Source organism: Chionomys nivalis, chromosome X, assembly GCF_950005125.1.
Source record: "Chionomys nivalis chromosome X, mChiNiv1.1, whole genome shotgun sequence".
NCBI lineage: Eukaryota > Metazoa > Chordata > Mammalia > Rodentia > Cricetidae > Chionomys > Chionomys nivalis.
In genome coordinates, this window is record NC_080112.1 from 117,849,609 (window position 1) to 117,868,780 (window position 19,172).

At 44.1% G+C, this 19,172-nt stretch overlaps 2 protein-coding genes and 1 non-coding gene across 3 annotated transcripts in view; 1 reads left to right on the plus strand and 2 right to left on the minus strand.

Annotated features, from left to right (window-relative positions):
- The first annotated feature begins 248 nt into the window (after positions 1-248).
- Positions 249-19,172, plus strand: part of LOC130867582 (A-kinase anchor protein 17B-like) — a 177,163-nt gene continuing 158,239 nt past the window's right edge. Inside the window, exon 1 of the mRNA XM_057759629.1 lies at positions 249-324. The gene's annotated coding sequence lies outside the window, so the exon portion shown is untranslated. The remainder of the gene's footprint in view (positions 325-19,172) is intronic.
- The window catches only part of Slc25a43 (solute carrier family 25 member 43), a 40,132-nt gene continuing 36,158 nt past the window's right edge, over positions 15,199-19,172 (minus strand). The window contains exons 4-5 of the mRNA XM_057759632.1: positions 18,131-18,265; positions 15,199-16,533 (exon numbers count right to left, since the gene is read on the minus strand). Of these exons, the coding sequence (XP_057615615.1) occupies positions 16,333-16,533; positions 18,131-18,265 (336 nt within the window). The 3' untranslated portion in view covers positions 15,199-16,332. The remainder of the gene's footprint in view (positions 16,534-18,130; positions 18,266-19,172) is intronic.
- LOC130868728 (small nucleolar RNA SNORA36 family) lies at positions 17,389-17,515 on the minus strand. The gene has a single exon (XR_009056546.1). It is a non-coding gene; the product is annotated as a small nucleolar RNA SNORA36 family (small nucleolar RNA).

A 19,172-nucleotide genomic window follows, 5' to 3' on the forward strand; every position in this document is an offset into this window, starting at 1 on the left:
GACTACAAATAGTGTGACAAAGATCTTTCAGGGAATTGACCTAAGAGAGTCCAAAGCACCGGACTCGAGGGGAGGAAATGATTCTAACCGGAAGCCAAATACAGTATCCAGAAGGGTAAGAAGCTTTAAAAGGTTAAGAATGCAGTTGGCATTTGACTCTGGACTCCAGGTAGAAGCGCTGTTGGATTGACTAGACTGCTGAACTCCATCTGTAGTTCCAATGGACTTGTGTTCCCTGAGCCCCTTAATCCACGAACTGAGTAAATATTTGCCACAAATGACCTCAAGATCAGGAGTGCTCCCTCAGGTGCTGAACGGCAACAGGTAATGCGATCACAACCCTGCTTCTAAATAATCCCTACTGATAGAAATGAAGGTGATAGTTGAAAATTTCACTGCATCTGAGCCTTAGGTGCCCAACCTTCAGAATTTCCACAGCAAAATGCCAGCAGGCCTAAGACACAGTGGGCGTTTTAGTTACAGTTTCTATTTCTGTGACAAAACAGTGTGACCAAAAGCAATTTGAGGAGTAAGTGTTTATTTCATCTTACAGCTTGGAAGTCGGGACAGGAGCTGATGTGCAGAGGCCATGGAGGGGAGCTGCTTACTGGCTTGTGCCTCATGGCTGGTTCAACCTGCTTTCTTATAGAGTCTGGGACCACCTGCCCGGGCGTAGCTCCACCCACCATGGGCTGGGCCCTTCCTCATCAATCATCAAACAAGAAAGCACCACAGGCTTGTCCTCAGGCATTTTCTCAGCTAAGGCTTCCTTTTCTCAGATGACTCCAGCTTGGGTCAAGTTGCTGGGAAAGTAGCATGATGCGTATGTCACTCCCTTTCATGCCTTCTCCCACATCATCCGTGTCTGTGGTGGTGCAGCCTCCTCCAGGGGTTTTAGGTCTTTCTCTGAGTAGAGTTTGTTCATTCTTAGCTCCCAAGAAGCCCAGCAATGCAAAATGCTGGGCACAAACTGTAGGCATTTGAAGGAGTGTTGTGATTTTTTCTTAAAAGATCAGAGATCTCCCTTACTTGAATCCAGTATAGCTACCATATGCATCTGAGACATGTTTTATCACACCATTTGTTGAAGAAACTATCTTTCCTCAAGGTTTGCTTATGGTGCCTGTTTTTTTAAACATCACTTGGCTGTAGCTGTTTGTGCTTCCTTTCGGGTCCTCTATTCTATTCCATTGGTAGATGCACATGCTTTTGTACCATTCTTATGGTGGTTTTGTTACTGTGGCTCTGTAGTTAGCTTAAAATGTAGTATTGTGATCCCTCCAGCATTTAGGTTGCTGCTCAGGATTGCTTTGGGCACTTGGAATCTTTTTGGCACTCGTATAAATTTTAGGATTCTTGGAAGAAATGCCACTTTAATCTTTATAGGGCTTGCTTTGACTCTGTGGGTTAGTTTTGTGATATAGCTGTCTTTACAGTGTTAATCTTGGTGATCTTTAGCATGGGATGGCTTTCTGTATCTTTTGTTGTTGTTGTTTTTGTTTCTCAAGACTGGGTTTCTCTGTAGCTTTGGAGCCTGTCCTGAAACTAGCTCTTGTAGGCCAGGTTGGCCTCGATCTCAGAGAGATCCCCCTCCCTCTGCCTCCCGAGTGCTGGGATTAAAAGCGTACGCCACCACCACCCGGCTGATTTCCACCTTTTATATTGAGGCAGAGTCTGAACCAAGAGCTCACTGGTTTGGTTCATCTACCTAGTGGATCTCCTGTCTCCGTTTCCTGAGCACTACATTGCTGTGGGTCGTGGTGATCCTGACTCTAGCCCCTAGGCTTGTTTAGGAAGCATTTTACCCACTGAGCTAGCTACCTAGCCTTATATTTTTGAGGCTATTGCCAGTGGGATCCCTGGCCCCCAGAGTTTCTTACGAAGCTTGCTATTGCTATTTAGAAAAACTTTCTTCTTTTTCTCTGTCTCTGTCTCTCTCTTGTGTGTGTGATGTGTGTATACCCATGTGTGTGTGAAGGTACATGTATGTGCACATGCATATGGAGCCCTAAGGTTGATGTTGTGCATCTTCATCGGTTGCTTATATATTGAGGCAGGGTCTCTTGAACCCTGAGCTCCCTGACCTGGCTAGTCTAGCTGGCCAGATTGGTCTAGGGCAATGATTCTTAACCGTGGGTTGTGGACCCTTTGGGGTGGCATATCAGATAACCTCTTTCAGATATTTACATTATGATTCATAGCAGTAACAAAATTACAGTTATGAAGTAGCAACGAAATAATTTCGTGGTTGGGGGTCACCACAGCAGGAGGAGCTGTATCAATATAAAAGGGTAATAGCATTAGGAAGGTTGAGAACCACTGCTCTAGAGATTCCATGGTCTCTGCCTCCTGCAAGGTACAGGTGGGTTGCCACACTGACTACACTCCAGTCCTCATGCACAGGCTTTTGGTGGACCAAAAGGTATTAATTGACTTTGTGTCCTGAAACTTTGTTGCAAGTGTTTATCCGATGTCAGAATTTTCTGGTGGGGTCTTTAAAGTATGGGGTACTATCAGCAACAAATAAAGAGATAAATTGACCTCTTCCAAAGGGGCAATTTTTGTTGTTGTTGTTGTTGTTTGAGACAGGGTTTCTCTGTGTATCTCTGGCTGTTCTGGATTTTACTCTGTAGACCAGGCTGGCCTCAAACTCACAGGCCTCGAACTCACAGAGATCCGACTGCCTCTGCCTCCCTGATGCTGGGATTAAAGGAGTGTGCCACCATTGCCCAGGCCAAAGGGGCTATTTTGGATCCAGCTTTGTCAATCCTAAGGAAAATCTGCGATCCTTGTGTGAGACGGGCGCTACGGTGTTTCTTTACTAGCTGACTGTATCCATGTGTGAGACGGGCGCTAAGGTGTTTCTTTACTAGCTGACTGTATCCATGTGTGAGACGGGCGCTACAGTGTTTCTTTACTAGCTGACTGGATCATTGATTCAGGTTTAGAAATGAGCATCTTATACTTGTCAAATAATGGTAAGGCAAGTCTTCTGAAAACCATAGTCACCCCTCTGCTGAAACAACAGTTAAAACGAGGTTTAGCTGGTTAAAAATTATTGCTGTGCTGGGGATCAGTGCATACTAGGCAATATAGAGAATTTTATTTCAAGAGTGTGGGTTTTGTTAATGTTCCTCTCTCTCTCTCTCTCTCTCTCTCTCTCTCTCTCTCTCTCTCTCTCTCTCTTTCTCTCTCTCTCTTCCTCTCTCTCTCTCTCAGACAGGGTCTCACCATGTAACTCTACTGGCCTGGTAGTTAGTTACCATGTAGATCAGGCTGGCCTGAACTCACAAAGATTCACCTGCCTCTGCCTCCTGGGTGCTAGAGTTAAAGATATAAACCACTACATCCAGCTAACAATTTTTTAAAAGACTTATTTATTTATCATTATGTGTATATCTGTGTGCTTGTGTGTGCTTCTGTGTACCACATATGTGCAGGTGCCCACAGAGTTCAGAAGAGGATGTCAGATTTCCTGGAACTGGGGTTATAGGCAGTGTGAACTGCCTGAAATGGATGCTGGGAGATGAACCTAGGTCTTCTGTAACAGCTGCTAGTGCTCCTAACCACTGGGCAACCTCTGTAGCTCCAGATCTTGTTTTTTTCTGTAGTGCTGGGGCTGGAATTCAGGGCCCTGTAGATATTAGACCAGCATTCCACTGTGCAGCTACATTCCTAGCCTTTGTTTAGTTTTATTTTTTGTTATTGCAAATGCCAGGATTTCATCATTTGGTTAGCTGAGTAGCATTCTGTTATGTGTATGGTCCACATTTTCTTTGCCTCCTTGTCAGGTGATGGACATCCAGGCTGCGTCTACTTTGGGGTTATTGTGAATATTGTGAATAGTGCAGGAATGAACATGGCAAAGAAGATGTCTTTTTTTTTTTTTTTTGATTTTTCGAGACAGGATTTCTCTGTAGCTTTTTGGTTCCTGTCCTGGCACTAGCTCTTGTAGACCAGGCTGGCCTTGAACTCACAGAGATCCCCCTGCTTCTGCCTCCCGAGTGCTGGGATTAAAGGCGTGTGCTACCACCGCTGGGCAGAAGATGTCTCTTCAACATGCCAGATGGCATTTTTTTTGATATATACCTACCAGTGAGATTGCTGAATTATACAAAACACATCCCTTTTGAGGAATCTCCAGAGTACTTCAGGGTGGCATTGTTAATTTGCATCCTGACCAATGACATGCAAGGATTCCATTCTCTCCACTCCCTCACCAGTGCTCCTTCTCTTTTGTCTTTGTGATATGAGCACTTAACACCTCGCTGTGGTTTTCATTTTTACTACCTTAATAACTAGTGATGTAGGACATCTTTTTTTTATGATGATTGACCAATTTACATATCTTCTTTTAGGAAATGTCTGATTAGGTTTATTGATGATCTATATTTGGTCAGTTCATTAAAAATTCATTTCTCCAGTGAGACACGGTGGGGTCTATGTTAGTGACTGTTGTGTCTCTGGCAGCTACGGAAAACACAAGTGTGATAAACAGGAACTGAAGCTAAGGCACTGTCTAGTAGTTCTGAAGAAAGAAGACAGGAAAAAGCTCAAGCAATACAGAGCGCGTTGGATTTCTATATACCAATGCCTAGAAGGCAGGTAATAAAATGAACTTTATACAAACAGAAAACAATACTATACGCATTGTTCAGACACTGTAGGATGGGGCTTCTGGCTGATGTGGTCAAGGAAAGGGAAACCTGGCTGAGAGATGCCACAGGGAAGTGAAGCACAATGATTTATCAAGAAGGGAGTCATTAGTAATTTAGTGGCTGGATTGTGCAGAGCATTCACCAAGAGGAAGCTGTATGCGGGGTATGTACCTGGAATCCCAGCACTCTGGAGGGTGAGGCAGTAAGTCTGGGGGAATCTGAAGCCCGCTGGGACTGCATAGTGAGAAACTGTCTCAAAATAACTAAACAAGGGCAAGTAAGATGGGGTAGTGGTGCAAACAGACTCCAGTAAGTTATCCTCTGACTTTTATACGTGCACCATGGCACGTATGTCCGTCTATTCACTCTCACACATGATGTGCATACACACACACACACAGTAATAAAACAAGTTCTTTTATTAAGGGGTCCTCACTATGTAGATAAGGCTGGCCTTGAACTCAGAGAGATCCAACTGACTCGGCCTTCCGAGTTCTGGAAGTGTGCCACTGAATGCAGCTAAAATTAATTCTTGAAAAAAGCTACTAAGAAACAGCCCCCCCCCCGGGGTGGTGGCAATACCATGTAATCTCAGCATTCAGAAGGCCAAAGAAAGAAGATGGCAGTTTCAGGCTACCTTATGGTAAATGGTAAACTTCAGGCCAGCATAGGCTATACTGGGAGACCCTCCACCTCCAAAATCTGCTGCAAAAATAGAACCAAAGAATGAAAGGGAGATACAAATATGTAGTTGTAGATATGTATAAGACACTGGTCAGCTAGGTAAAATATATGAATAATACTGCATATGGCTAGCTGTCAGAGGTAAGACATTGCGACAACAGACAAAGCCATCCAAATATTTGATGGAATTTCATTATTTAGATGGGGGGGAACATATCTGATAAGTTCTTTTCAGAATTTTATTACGTTTATTTATTCATTATATTTTGTGCGTATGTTTGTGGGCATGTATGTGCTATGATGTATGTGTGTATAGAGCTCAGAGGACAGCTTGCTGAAGGCTCTTTCCTCCACTATGTTCGTCCCAGTGGTTAAAGTCAGATCTGGCTTGGCAGCAAGTGCCTTCACAAGGTCCCACACCTACTAAATTCTTGGCCCGTTCCCTGATTACTAATAGTTCTCATACTAACGAGAAGCAATGAGGCATGTTGCTAGGTTGGACTCAATGCTGCCAATGAGTAAAGAAGAGCTGCTTAGTAAGGTGTGAGCTGCAAGGATCTGGAAGAACGCAAATGCCATCTGTCTCTCCTAAACAAACAGAGCATGGTCACATAGGCTAGGTAAAGTGTGTGCACACACGTGCATCTGTGCTTAAGGTAGATTTTAGAGAAAAGATAATGGGATGTCCTGGTCAGATACCGAAAGAGAAAGACAACTCACGAGGGAGAGGAGCCCAAAGAGAAAATTCACATCTGTACAATTTTGAGAAGTTCTGATGAGAAAATACAATGTCCACATAGATTGTTTTCTTATGATCACAGTTGGACAAAGACCAACATACCATAGACTTCGGGAGTTGACTCACAAAAGGCAAAGTTAGGGATAGACACAGGCTTATAAAGTGGGAAGGACCATAATAAAGGATTCTAATATTCTATTTAGAGCAAGACATTTAAGGGTGCAGAGGTAGGCTTTAATGGAAGCGTGTGCAAATGAGGACTGGGAGTGCTGTATTCAGTGCTTCAGCAGTTAAATGCACTTAAGAGCACTTGCTGCTCTTGCAGAGGACCCAGGTTTGGTTCCTAACAGCCACATGGTGGCTCACAATCACCTGTAACTCCAGTCCCAGGGGACCCAACACTCATTGTTTTATGTGTCTGGGGGATGTAGTTCAATTGGAAGGGTACTGGTTTAGCATGCACAAAAGCCTGGGTTCAGATCCCAACACTGCATGAGCTAGACTGATAATATATGCGTGTCATCCCAGCACTTAAATTGTGAAGGCAGAAGGATCAGATGTTCAATGGTAGCCTAGCCTACATAGTTTGAGGCAAACAAAAGGAAAAAGTAAAAGAAGAAATCCATTACTTTTGCACACTAAAATTAATTGAAATACAGAAAGAAATTGCTTTCTAAAATATGAATGAGGCCGGGCGGTGATGGCTCATGCCTTTAATCCCAGCACTCAGGAGGCAGAGGCAAGTGGATCTCTGTGAGTTCAAGGCCAGCCTGGTCTACAAGAGCTAGTTCCTGGACACGTTCCAAAGTTACAGAAAAACCCTGAAAATATTGTTTGATTGCTGATGATGGAACCCAAACCCTGGGCATGCTAGGCAAACACGGCATCACAGAGCTATACCCTTAGCCCTCCAAACTGGAATTTTAGCAAACATTCAAACTTTGCTTAACCAAGGAACTGATAATGTATTTAATCCAGTTAGTAATAATGTGTAAGATCACATAGCTAGGATTTGAATTGCTGTTGGCACCCAGAAAAAATGCTGTTCATTTTCAGATCTGGTCACATTTCCAGTGGGAGTGATTGTCACTGTTATGTTTGCAGTGTAATTATTGAGGAAGAATCTCCTTCTACCTACTAAGTTGGCATATGACCTTCTAGAATATTCTTGCTTTTGCCTAGTTTTGCTCATTTATTATTATTATTTAGAACAGGATTTCGTGTAGCCTAGGCTGGCCTGGAACTTACTATATAGCCGAGGTTGGCTTTGAACTCCTGATCCTCCTGCCCCCACCTGGGATTACTGGCATGTGCCACTATGCCTGGCTTGTATAGTATTTTTTTTATATCACATATGCTGCTCCTAAATCTCCTGACTCCCCTTTGCTTATTGGATGAAACCTAAACTCAGATTAGCATTTGAATTCCTTGTTTTCTTTTTCTCCTTCTACCCCAGTAGGTTTTGATTTCTGGAAGGTTGAGAAAGCATTTCATGGATTTCAGCCATGGATGACTGCTCCAGATTAAGCAAACCAAACAAAACGGGCAAGTTTTACTGCAGTGTTGCTGTCAAACAGTGGAACTGCACATTCTTTTTTTTGTTTGTTTGTTTTTTTTTTTGGTTTTTCGAGACAGGGTTTCTCTGTAGTTTTTGGTGCCTGTCCTGGAACTAGCTCTTGTAGACCAGGCTGGTCTCGAACTCACAGAGATCCGCCTGCCTCTGCCTCCCAAGTGCTGGGATTAAAGGCATGTGCCACCACCGCCCGGCTGGAACTGCACATTCTTTTTTTTTTTTTTTTGGTTTTTTCGAGACAGGGTTTCTCTGTAGCTTTGGAGCCTGTCCTGGAACTCCCTTTGTAGACCAGGCTGGTCTCGAACTCCCAGAGATCCGCCTGCCTCTGCCTCCCGAGTGCTGGGATTAAAGGCGTGCGCCACCACCGCCCGGCCTTTTCTTGTTGGATGGCTCAAGCCTACGGCGTTCTGCCTACAAGGCAAACAGTGAGCTGCGGCTTCCCAACCTCTGTTTGTCATTGAGACAGGATCTTACTAGGTAGCGGCTTGCCTCGCACTCCTGACTCTCCTGCTTCAGCCTCCCAAGTACTGAGATTCCAGGCTTGGGCCATTATACCCAATAAAAATGCGCATATTTGAAGGGCACAATTTGATAATATTTTTGCGTATGTGTACACTTAAGAAACCCTGGCAGTTAACACAGTGAACCGGTCCATTACTAAAATTTTTCACGTGTCCCTTGGTAGCCCCTCCGTCCAAGCGAACAGTTTTCAGCATGCTGTCACTTTAGCTTAGATTACGTTCCCTAGAATTGTGAATAAATGGAACCATGCAGCATATATGCTTTCCTTTGCCCTGGCTTCTCTTGGCATATTATCAATTGGTAAATATTTACGTCATTTCTGCTTTTTGCTTATTTTAAGAATAGGTTTCCTTCCTTCCTTCCTTCCTTCCTTCCTTCCTTCCTTCCTTCCTTCCTTCCTTCCTTCCTTCCTTCCTTCCTTCCTTCCTTCTTTCCTTCCTGTCTTAAACCTTCCCCCTTAGAGTTACTGCACCATGCATTATATATCCCTAATAGCAGGGCACATGAATTTCATTTTCTCCATATCTTTAGCTTCTGCCTTCTCAGTTTCATTTCTTGTTTCTTTCCCACTCCAGGAGTTCCTTCCTGTCTCCTCTTTTAGTGGTCTTGTTTTGATCCCCCTGTTTTAATTTTTAAATTATCTTAAATGTTTGAGTATTTTACTTGCATGTGTGTCTGTGCCCTATATGCATGCCTGGTACCTGGAGAGGCCAGAAGGCATCAGATCCCCTGAACCTGAGGTATAGATGGTTGTGAGCCACCATGTGGGTGCTGGGAGCTGAACCTGAACCTGTGTACTCTCAAAGAGCAGCTAGTGCTTTTAACCATTGAGCCAAATCTCCATCCCCTCCCTCTCTTTTCGTTTTTCGAGACAGGGTTTCTCTGTAGCTTTGGAGCCTGTCTTGGAACTAGCTCTTGTAGACCAGGCTGGCCTCAAACTCACAGAGATCCTCCTGCCTCTACCTCCTGAGTGCGGGCGGCGGGTGTGTGTGTGTGTGTGTGTGATTAAAGGTGTGTGCCCCCACTGCCTGGTGCAGTCCTGACTGTCCTGGAACTGCCCTGAAGACCAGGCTGGCCTTGAACTCAGAGATTTGCTTGCCTCTGCCTCTGGAGTGCTGTATTAAAGGTGTCTGCCACCAGAACCAGGCCATCTCTGTTTTTTTTTTTTTTTTTTTTTTTTTTTGATTTTCGAGACAGGGTTTCTCCGTAGCTTTTTTGGTTCCTGTCCTGGAACTAGCTCTTCTAGACCAGGCTGGTCTCGAACTCACAGAGATCTGCCTGCCTCTGCCTCCCGAGTGCTAGGATTAAAGGCGTGGGCCGCCACCACCGCCCGGCCCATCTCTGTTTTAAATGTCCTTTGTTTGTTGACGACAAGCAAGTTTCTGTCTTTCACCATCCTTCTTCTCTGAACTTTTGATCTGTTCCTTTTATCTTTTTTTTTTTTTTTTTTTTTTTTTTTTGGTTTTTCGAGACAGGGTTTCTCTGTGGTTTTTTGGAGCCTGTCCTGGAACTAGTTCTGTAGACCAGGCTGGTCTCGAACTCACAGAGATCCGCCTGCCTCTGCCTCCCGAGTGCTGGGATTAAAGGCGTGCGCCACCACCGCCCGGCCTCCTTTTATCTTAAAACAAATATCATTAGAGTTCTGTTAGTTTCCTGTTGCTGTTGTAATGACTTGCCACAGGCACAGTGGGCTAAACAATGCAGACTTTCTATGCTACAGTTCTGGAAGTCACTACTCTGATGCAGATCTCCAGGGGAAAATCCATTTTGTAGCTCTTTAAAGTTACTGACAAATTTTAGCCCTTTTTGCTTCTAGGACTGAGGTTCTTGTTTCCCTACTGGCTGTCAGCTGAGGGTCATTCTTAACTTCTTGAAGCCATCCCCGTTCTTTGGCGCCTGGGCACCTTTGTGTTCAGAGTTAGTCCTTGTCATGTCTCTCTTGTTCTTGCATTTCTGGCTTCCTCCCCACACTCTGAGTCCATCTCCTCAGTTTTTGAGGACTCTGAAGAGACTGGGAACACCCAGACAAGCCAGAACTATCTGTCTCACCGCTATAACTGTAGTCACTTGTTCAAGATCTTTTTGTCTTGGGGAATGATGCCTGTAATCACACTACTTGAGAAGCTGAGGCAGGAGGGTTGGTATGGGCTATAATAGGAAGGCCTTGCCTCAAAAAACAAAATAAAACAAAACAAGCCCAAACTCCCAAGTTTATTTTGTTGTGTAGGGGGATACATTAAAAGGTTCTGGGAATTAGTGTATGGGTACTTTGGGGTTATTGTTCCCTCTACTACAAATTGGGCAATTATAAGGACAATTTAGGCTCTAGTCAACTATCTATTTCTTCACTTGGATTTATTTTGGGAAGTTTGAATTTAACATATTAGCAATAAAACTTTTATTTATTTATTTATTTATTTATTTATTTATTTATTTATTTATTATGTATACAACATTCTGCTTCCATGTGTGCCCAGAGGGCACCAGATCTCATTATAGATGGCTGTGAGCCACCATGTGGTTGCTGGGAATTGAACTCAGGACCTCTGAAAGATCAGTCAAAGCTCTTAACCTTTGAGCCATCTCTCCAGCCCCCAGCAATGAAACTTTTAATTTCTTCTCCGGCAAAACTTCTACCCTCCTCCATTGTTCCTATGTCAACAAATGACAACATCATCTGGTTTGTTAAATTAAAAGCTAAAACCTTAGGTCCCAGCCTCAATGTCCCCATTCTACTTCTTGCATTCAGTTGTTCAGCAAGTCTTTTTAAGTTCAATTGCAAAAGATGTCTTAACATTTTTCTTTTTACAAATATTATTTTTTATGTCTGTACACCACGTGCAGGCTGTGCTCAAGGAGGCCAGAAGAGGGCATCAGGTTTCCCTGGGGACAGCATTCCAAATGATTTTGAACCACCCTATGGGTGCTGGGAATGGAACCTGGGCCCATGCTCTTAACCACTGAGCAATCTCGCATCACCTATTTTTGTTATTTTCAACTTGTTTGTGTGTTGTGTGTGGCCTGTGGGTGTGTGCATGTGAGTGCAGATGCTCTCAGAAGCTAGAAGTGCCAGTTCCCTCTGGAGCTGGAGTTGCAGGCAGTTATGAGCCGCCCAGAGTGGGTGCTAGGGACTATACTCCAACCCTTTAGCAGGGCAGCATGTGCGTTAACCATTGAGCCATCTCTCCAGTCCTTGAACCAGTCTAGGCCAAGCTGGCATTTCTTGCTCATAACTCTGGAGTCAGCTCTTTCTTGGTCTTCTCATTTCTAACTATGCCTCCCTGTACTCTGTCCTCCCCATAACAACTAGCATTGTATGTTAAATTGAAAACCAGATTGTGTTGTTTCTTTTTAAAAATTTTCAGTACTTCTCGTTATACATGGCCTATGTGACCATATGAGATTGGGCTTTTAGAGCGGAGGATGTAGCTCAGCGGCGGAGGGCCTGCCTGACATGTGCAAGGCACTGGATTCTGTCTCCAGAGTTGCAATCAAACAGATGCAGATGATGTGCCCCTCTAGTCAAGCTCATCTCATCCCACTCCTTCACCCAGGGACCACACTCTGGCTGCATCCCCTTCCTCTCTGTTCACTAAGTTGTTTTTGGACAACCGGACATTTGAACTTGCTCTTTCCATCCGTTGGAGATGTTCTTTCTGCTTCTCTCTGTGGTTGGCTCATTCTCATCTTTTAGGTCGTATCTCCAATGTCACCTCTCAGAATGGCCTTCCCTGGACCCCCGATTGAAAGATTTTCCCTTTCCCCCACAGAATTCTTTAATTAAAGCACCCTGTTATTCCTCTTCCAACATTACTACCTAGCTTTCTGATCGGTTGGCTTGTCTATTGATCTCTCTGCTCACTAGAATGGGATGTCCGGGGTCACATTTACCTTTCATATCACTGCATCCACAGTGCCTAACAGTTGTTGAGTAAATGGACAGATGCCAGTCTTTTCTCTCTGCCTCAAGCGCTCTTCGCTTGCCTTCATCCCTGTGATCCTGCCTATGCCCTTGTATGAGTTACTGTTTTGTCGCTGTGATAGGCACCATGACCAGAAGCAGCTTATAGAAGAGTCTATTTTGCCTTATAGTTCCAGACGGAGGGTCCACAAAGGCAGAGACAGCATGGCAGCAGGTGGGAGGTGGCCAGATCAAGAAGCTGAGACATGGTCTCTTCAACCACGTGCAGAAATTCGAGTGCAAGTGGGACAAAACTATACACTTTCCAACTCTGCCCCCAGGGAGGCGCATCCTCCAGCAAGGTTGCTCCTCCTAAGGGTTCTGTAACATCCTGACCAGCACCATCAGTGTGTAGTGATATGTCATTCATATTTTAATAAATAAAGCCCTGTCTCAGAAAAAAAAAAACATACACTTTTTTTTTGGGGGGGGTTTCAACCTGAAGATCAGAAAAACAAAGCACTTGCTCTTACCTCCACCTCAGACCAAAATGGTGAAGCTGTCTCCACAAAATTCTCAGAATGAGACTGAGCTGAGACCTGTCTCCTCCCATTTTATATTCCTCTCTAGGGCTGGGATTAAAGGCGTGCACCACTACTACGTGTTTATATGGCAACTAGTGTGGCTACTGGGATTAAAGGTATGTGCCACCACTGCCTGGTCTGTGTGGCTGACCAGTGTGGGTGTACTCACTGATCTTCAGGCAAACTTCATTTATTAAAATACAAATGAAATATCACTAAAATCAGTGGCAACCGAGTATCCAAGTATATGCACCTAATAGGGGACATATCCATTCCAATTACTGTAGTCCTTTCTTCAAAACAAAGTTCAGAGCCAGGCATGTAAGGGGAAACCTGTAATTTTGTCTATTACAGGAACCTAAGTAAGGTAGATTATGAGTTTAAAGCCAGCCTGGGCTACACAGGGAGATACTTTAAAGTATCAAAACCTAGCAGGCTATGTGGCCCCATACCTTTAATTCCAGCAGTCACCAGGCTATGGCAAGAGGATTGTCATGAGTTTGAGGCCACCCTGGAATACACAGTTTCATCCCTGCCCAAATGGACTGCAGAGTGAAATCCTGTCTCAAAACAACTCCTGTGAAAAAGAAAATAAAACAGCAGGCTGGGTGGTGGTGGCGCACGCCTTTAATCCCAGCACTCAGGAGGCAGAGGCAGGCGGATCTCTGGGAGTTCGAGACCAGCCTGGTCTACAAGAGCTAGTTCCAGGACAGGCTCCAAAACCACAGAGAAACCCTGTCTCGAAAAACCAAAAATAAAATAAAATAAAATAGCAATAAAATGAAAATTTACAAAAAATAACTCCATTCAAAAGTAGGCACAGTATAAAACAAGTGTAATTCTAGCACTCGGCAAACAGAGATAGGAGAATTGTGAGTTCTAGGCCAGTCTGGGTTACATACTGAATGGCATTCTAGGAAACCCCATTAACAAAACCCAAACAACCTAAGCCTAATTCAAGACTCATTACCTCAGAGCCCCTACTCATTACTAGCCCCTCTCCCCTGTGCTGAGCCATTTAGTCTCTCATTCAGTGTAGTCTGACTTGTAGGCTGCCTTGTTGGTAGGAGATGCCACTCTGTCATGCTGTGCTTGGCTTTGCTCTGTAGCCCTAGACATTCATGGGTGCAGGTATGTTTGATTCTTAAGTTCCTCCTGGGTGACTAGCACACCGCACTTCTTTTTTTTTTTTTGGTTTTTCGAGACAGGGTTTCTCTGTGGCTTTGGAGCCTGTCCTGGAACTAGCTCTTGTAGACCAGGCTGGTCTCGAACTCACAGAGATCCGCCTGCCTCTGCCTCCCGAGTGCTGGGATTAAAGGCGTGCGCCACCACCGCCCGGCACACACTGCACTTCTTTATGATTCTTCTGAGGTTCTTGGTGCTGGGAGGTGCACACTGGCAACCAGGAGTTAGGAAGGCAGAACATCTTGTTTCACCTCTAAGGAAATAAAAATAGCTCTAAGTTCATTTTAGGAACAGAACTAGAATTTTAAGGAGTTGTTCTGAAACTACAGGAAAATGAGACATATTCTTGATTTTATTGAAAAAAAATCACAATTCAGTGAGGCTGGAGAGATGGCTCAACTACTAAGGGCTCATACTGATCTAGAAGAGGACCTGCATCTGGTTCCCAGCAACCATGGCCAGCAGCATACAACCACCTGGAAGTCCAGACCCGAGGGATCTGGGCCTCTACAGCACCCGTGCTCACACACACACACACCCTCACTCCATCACACAAATAACTAAGAGTAACTCTTAAAAAACAAGCCAAATCAAAACAACAACGTCCCCCTCAGCTCAAAGAATATCTCTGTGCCAAGTAGCATTTATGTGACATTTGTGGAAGACTGCACGGAAGAAACACTAAGATGAGAACAATCTGAGGCTAGATGGTAACTCTTGTCAAAAACACACTTATAGAATTCAACATCTTCTGAAAGTTTGTTTTGTTGCTTTAAAGAAAATAACAATAAGCAAACATGGATTACTGACTGGATGCAGTATTTGCCTCCCCGCAAATACTAACAGATCAGGCTACACATGTCAGCTTCACCCTCAGTAAAACAGACTGCTGCAGGGGTGGGAAAAATGAGTTATTTTGTATATCTAAATATGACAAAGGTCTGAGAACTTAACCATAGTTTTATAACTTTGATTAGAAATAAATAACTGATTTTTTCCCTTTTAAAAAATTAAAGAAAAAAATTTCAGAGTTATTTCTGTATGTGGGTATTTTTCTGCATGTATGAATGTGTACCATGTGCGTGTCTGGTGCTCGTGGAGTTCAGAAGAGGGTGTTAGATCCCCTGGGGCTGGAGTTACGGATGGTTGTGAGCAGGTAGGTGCAGGGAATTGAACTCGGGTCCTCTGCGAAGCAACAAGTGCTCTTAACTGCTGAGCCAACTCTCCAGTCACATTTTTTTCCTTTAGAAAATAAGTTTAATATGGAAAAATACTTTCAAAATTCTGAAAACCTTCATGTATATGGCAGAGAAGAAACAGAAAACATACGTGAATTCATGTCAGAAATACATTTATTTATTTACTTATTGTTTCCTAAGATACGCACAAGAAGAACTTGAACTTACCTATGTAGCTAAGGCTTATCTTGAACTCATGATCTTCCTGCCTTAGCCTCCCAAGGGCTATGACTGCAGATGGGCACCAGCCCATCTTGTTAACATATTAATGTGTTTAAAATACATGATTGGTACTATTTGGAAAGTATAGCTATATGAATTTTACATGGAATCCTCATTTGATTACATTAAAACAAACAAAAAACAAACAAGCAAAAGTTTCTCCAATGGGTGATTAGCCTAAAAGATTTTTATTTTATGCCATTTTGGGGGAGTACGTGTGCCATATGTTCTATCTATCCTTTCTAGCCAATTAGGACATCTCGTGAGAATAACAGAAAATGATTGAATAATTTATTTTTAGGGTCGGCTTACAAAGCAAGTTAAAAAGGCAGATAATTAAGGCTGCTGAAACTGTGTGTGACATCAGTCAGGAATGTCAGTACATCCTTAAGAAGTCACGGGGAAAACTGCCTTCTTGAAATAGAAGCTTCTAGGCTTGGGGTGCTTGAGTTTTCAATAAAGAATAAGGGTTCCAAGGATGAGCATTGCAGTGTACACCTGAAATCTCAGGTGTCTGGGAGTCTAGGCAGGAAGATCATGACTGAGGGTAGCCTGCACTTCATAGCAAGATCATTTGGAAAAAAAAAAAAAACACCAAAAACTTTTCATTTGGGATTTTTGCTAAGGCCTAACCTACATGGTGGTTTGTGCTCTCAGAAGCCCACAAAGGTCTAAGTTTAAGAAGGTCTATATGGGGAAGCCACAGGTCACAGTTAGAGAAACTTGGACTATTTCACCTGGACTCTGGTGACTGGGCTCGTGACATGGTCTCTGCTCTGCTACTTCAGCTGCAAGATGCCATATCCTGCGCAGTACAGTCTGGTGGAGCGCCATGTGACAGAGCAGTATCACAAAAGCTTCTCAAGGCACAGGTATTCACAGGGAAAATTTGGGGTTCTGATGTGATGTATGGCCTTGTGGTCACATCTCCAAGAGCAGCAGGCAGAAGGACCCTCTCATTCCTCCTGATGTGCACAGCTAGGAGGGCATAGTCACTTGCGATTGCTGCACGCCATCCATTCAGCTCTACAGAGTTGGTTTCTTAGATTCCAGTTTTCTGGGCTTGAAGAACTTCTTTAGTTCCCGTAACTCCTGGGGCTGCAAACTTTGGTCCACCCCTGGGGTCAGTTTGTAGGTCAGTGGGGACAGGATGTAACCATTTTGATAAAGAAAAATTCTTTTACAGAACTCAAACATGCTAAACATAACTCCAAAATATGGAACGACCTGTTAAACAGAAAATGAAAATTGTGTTAAATTCTTTTTTCAAAAAGACTTACTTTTATTCACCTATCTTTGTGTGTGTGGCTCGGCACCCATGGGGGCCAGAAGAGGGTACTGGGTCACTAGGACATGGAGTTATGTGTGGTTGTGAGCATCTCAACATGGGTGATGGAGGAGGGCCATCTTTCTATCTGTTGCTTTCATTGGTTAATTAATAAAGAAACTGCTTGGCCTCTGATAGGGTAGAATTTAGATAGGCGGAGTAGACAGAACAGAATGCTGGGAGAAAGAAGCCGAGTGAGTGAGTCGCCATGATTCGCCCACCAGATACAGACGCAGGTTAAGATCTCCCTGGTAAGCCACCAGATCGTGGTGCTACACAGATTATTAGAAATGGGTTAATCTAGATATGAGAGCTAGCCAGTAAGAGGCTAGAGCTAATGGGCCAAGCAGTGTTTAAAAGAATACAGTTTCCGTGTAATTATTTCGGGTAAAGCTAGCCGTGCGGGCGGCCGGGTGGTGGGACACAGCCCCACTGCCGCTCCACACAACACATGGGTGTGGGGAACTGAGCTCAGGTTCTCTGGAAGAGCAGCAAACACTCTTCCTCACTGAGCTATCCCTCCAGCCTGCATGTTAAACAACTTTTTGAAATTACAAAATGAATTTTAATTTAATTTATTGTTTGGTTTTTGGACACAGGGTTTCCCTGTGTAGCCCTGGCTGTCTTGGAGTCCTGGAACTTGCTCTGTAGACCAGACTGGCCTTGAACTCATAGAGATCCCACCTGCCTCTGTCTCTGAGTGCTGGGATCAAAGGCATGAGCCACCACTGCCTGGCTAATTTTTATTTTTTTATTGGTGTGCACTAGGAAGTATGGGGAGTAATACTCTATTCAGTCATTTCCCTTTAGCCAATTTCGGTGTCTCAAGGTTTAATTAACAGAACAGGGAAGCTGTCCTGAGCTGAACCCAACCCTTTGGAGCCATGGAGCAAGTAATTAAGAAAAAGGTGTTTCTGCGGTGGAACTGCACCAGGGTAAGTTAAGATAATAGCTGTGGACAGCACTACATGGCAGTTCTTTTTGGAATCAAAGAACATAGAAAGAGGAAATCTGGTACCGTGCGGGAGGGGAAGAAGAATGGCACAGTCCCTTAAGGGCATGCCCTGGGCCAGCACTGGGTCTACATGAATATGCATGCCATTGATTTGCACTGCTCACCACTATATGCTGGGCTTGACTGCATATTTACATGTGAGCTAGCTAGTCCAGAGTTCTTGTTCTTAATTCTGGTGACGGAAGTCTATGGAAATATAATTCATTCGTGGATTGTATTTGTATTTCTGCAAACAATTTTAGATGGGGACTGTATTCTCCTTAGGGGTCCATGTGTCCGACTGTTGGAAAATTCTAGATCAGACTAAATGCTCAGCTCTTCTAGGATTGGGTTTTAGATTCTCCCCCATTGTATCTATCAGGGTCGATGGACTGTGTCCATTAGTGGTAGATGGGGTGTTTACATGTGAATCCTACTAGCGTGATAAGGAAGGAAAAGAAGCAGAAGAGGCAGAGAAGCAGGAGACAGGCCACCCTTCTCACCTTCAGTAAGTTAGCTGTCAGTCCGCTCCAGAGGCCCAGGACCCCTTGGGTCTTCACTATCTGCCGGAAGCAGTCCACTGCTCCTGAGAAATGGACATCTACTCCTCCATGATGGGGAAGATAAGGACTCTGAGCCTGGCAGGGAAAGAAAGGTATTAGGGAGTGGGTGAAGTACTCAAAATTTAATGTCTGACACAAAATGAGCAGGGTCTCGGGTATGGACCTGTGTCTAGATGGTGGCAAAAAATAGTAACTTCAGAGTTCATCTTCTTCCTTGGTCTTAGAATGATGTTGGTGGGTCTTCTGTCAATGTGTTATTTTATTGGTTAATAAAGAAACTGCCTTGGCCCTTGATAGGACAGAAAATTAGATAGGCAGAGTAGACAGAACAGAATGCTGGGAAGAAGGGAAGTGAGACACAGACGATATAGCTCTCCTCTCTAAGATGGACGCAAGTTAAGATCCTTCCCGGTAAGACACCACCTCGTGGTGCTACACAGATTATTAGAAATGGGTGAATCAAGATGTGAGAGTTAGCCAGTAAGAGGCTAGAGCTAATGGGCCAAGCAGTGTTTAAAAGAATACAGTTTCCATGTAATTATTTTGGGTAAGCTAGCTGGGAGCCAGGCGGCAGGAAGTGGCCCGCTGCTCCTATTTCTACATTAGAAGGAAAAAACCATTTTTTTGAGATAAGGTTCTCTGTGTAGCCCTGGCTGTCTGCTGTCCTGGAACTTGTTCTGTAGACCAAGCTGGTCTCGAACTCACAGAGATCTACCTGCCTCTGCCTCCCAAGTGCTGGGGTTAAAGCCACCACCACCCGGCTAGAATAAAAGTTTTTTGAAACAAAGCCTTTCTTATGTAACCCAGTTTGGCTGGGAGTCACCACACTTCTGTTTCAGCCTCTTAAATGCTGAGATCACAGGTATGACCCACCATGCCTAATTTAGAACAAATAATTGATTTGCTATAGAACCATGATGCTAGCCAGGCGGTGGTGGTGCACGCCTTTAATCCCAGCACTCGGGAGGCAGAGGCAGGCGGA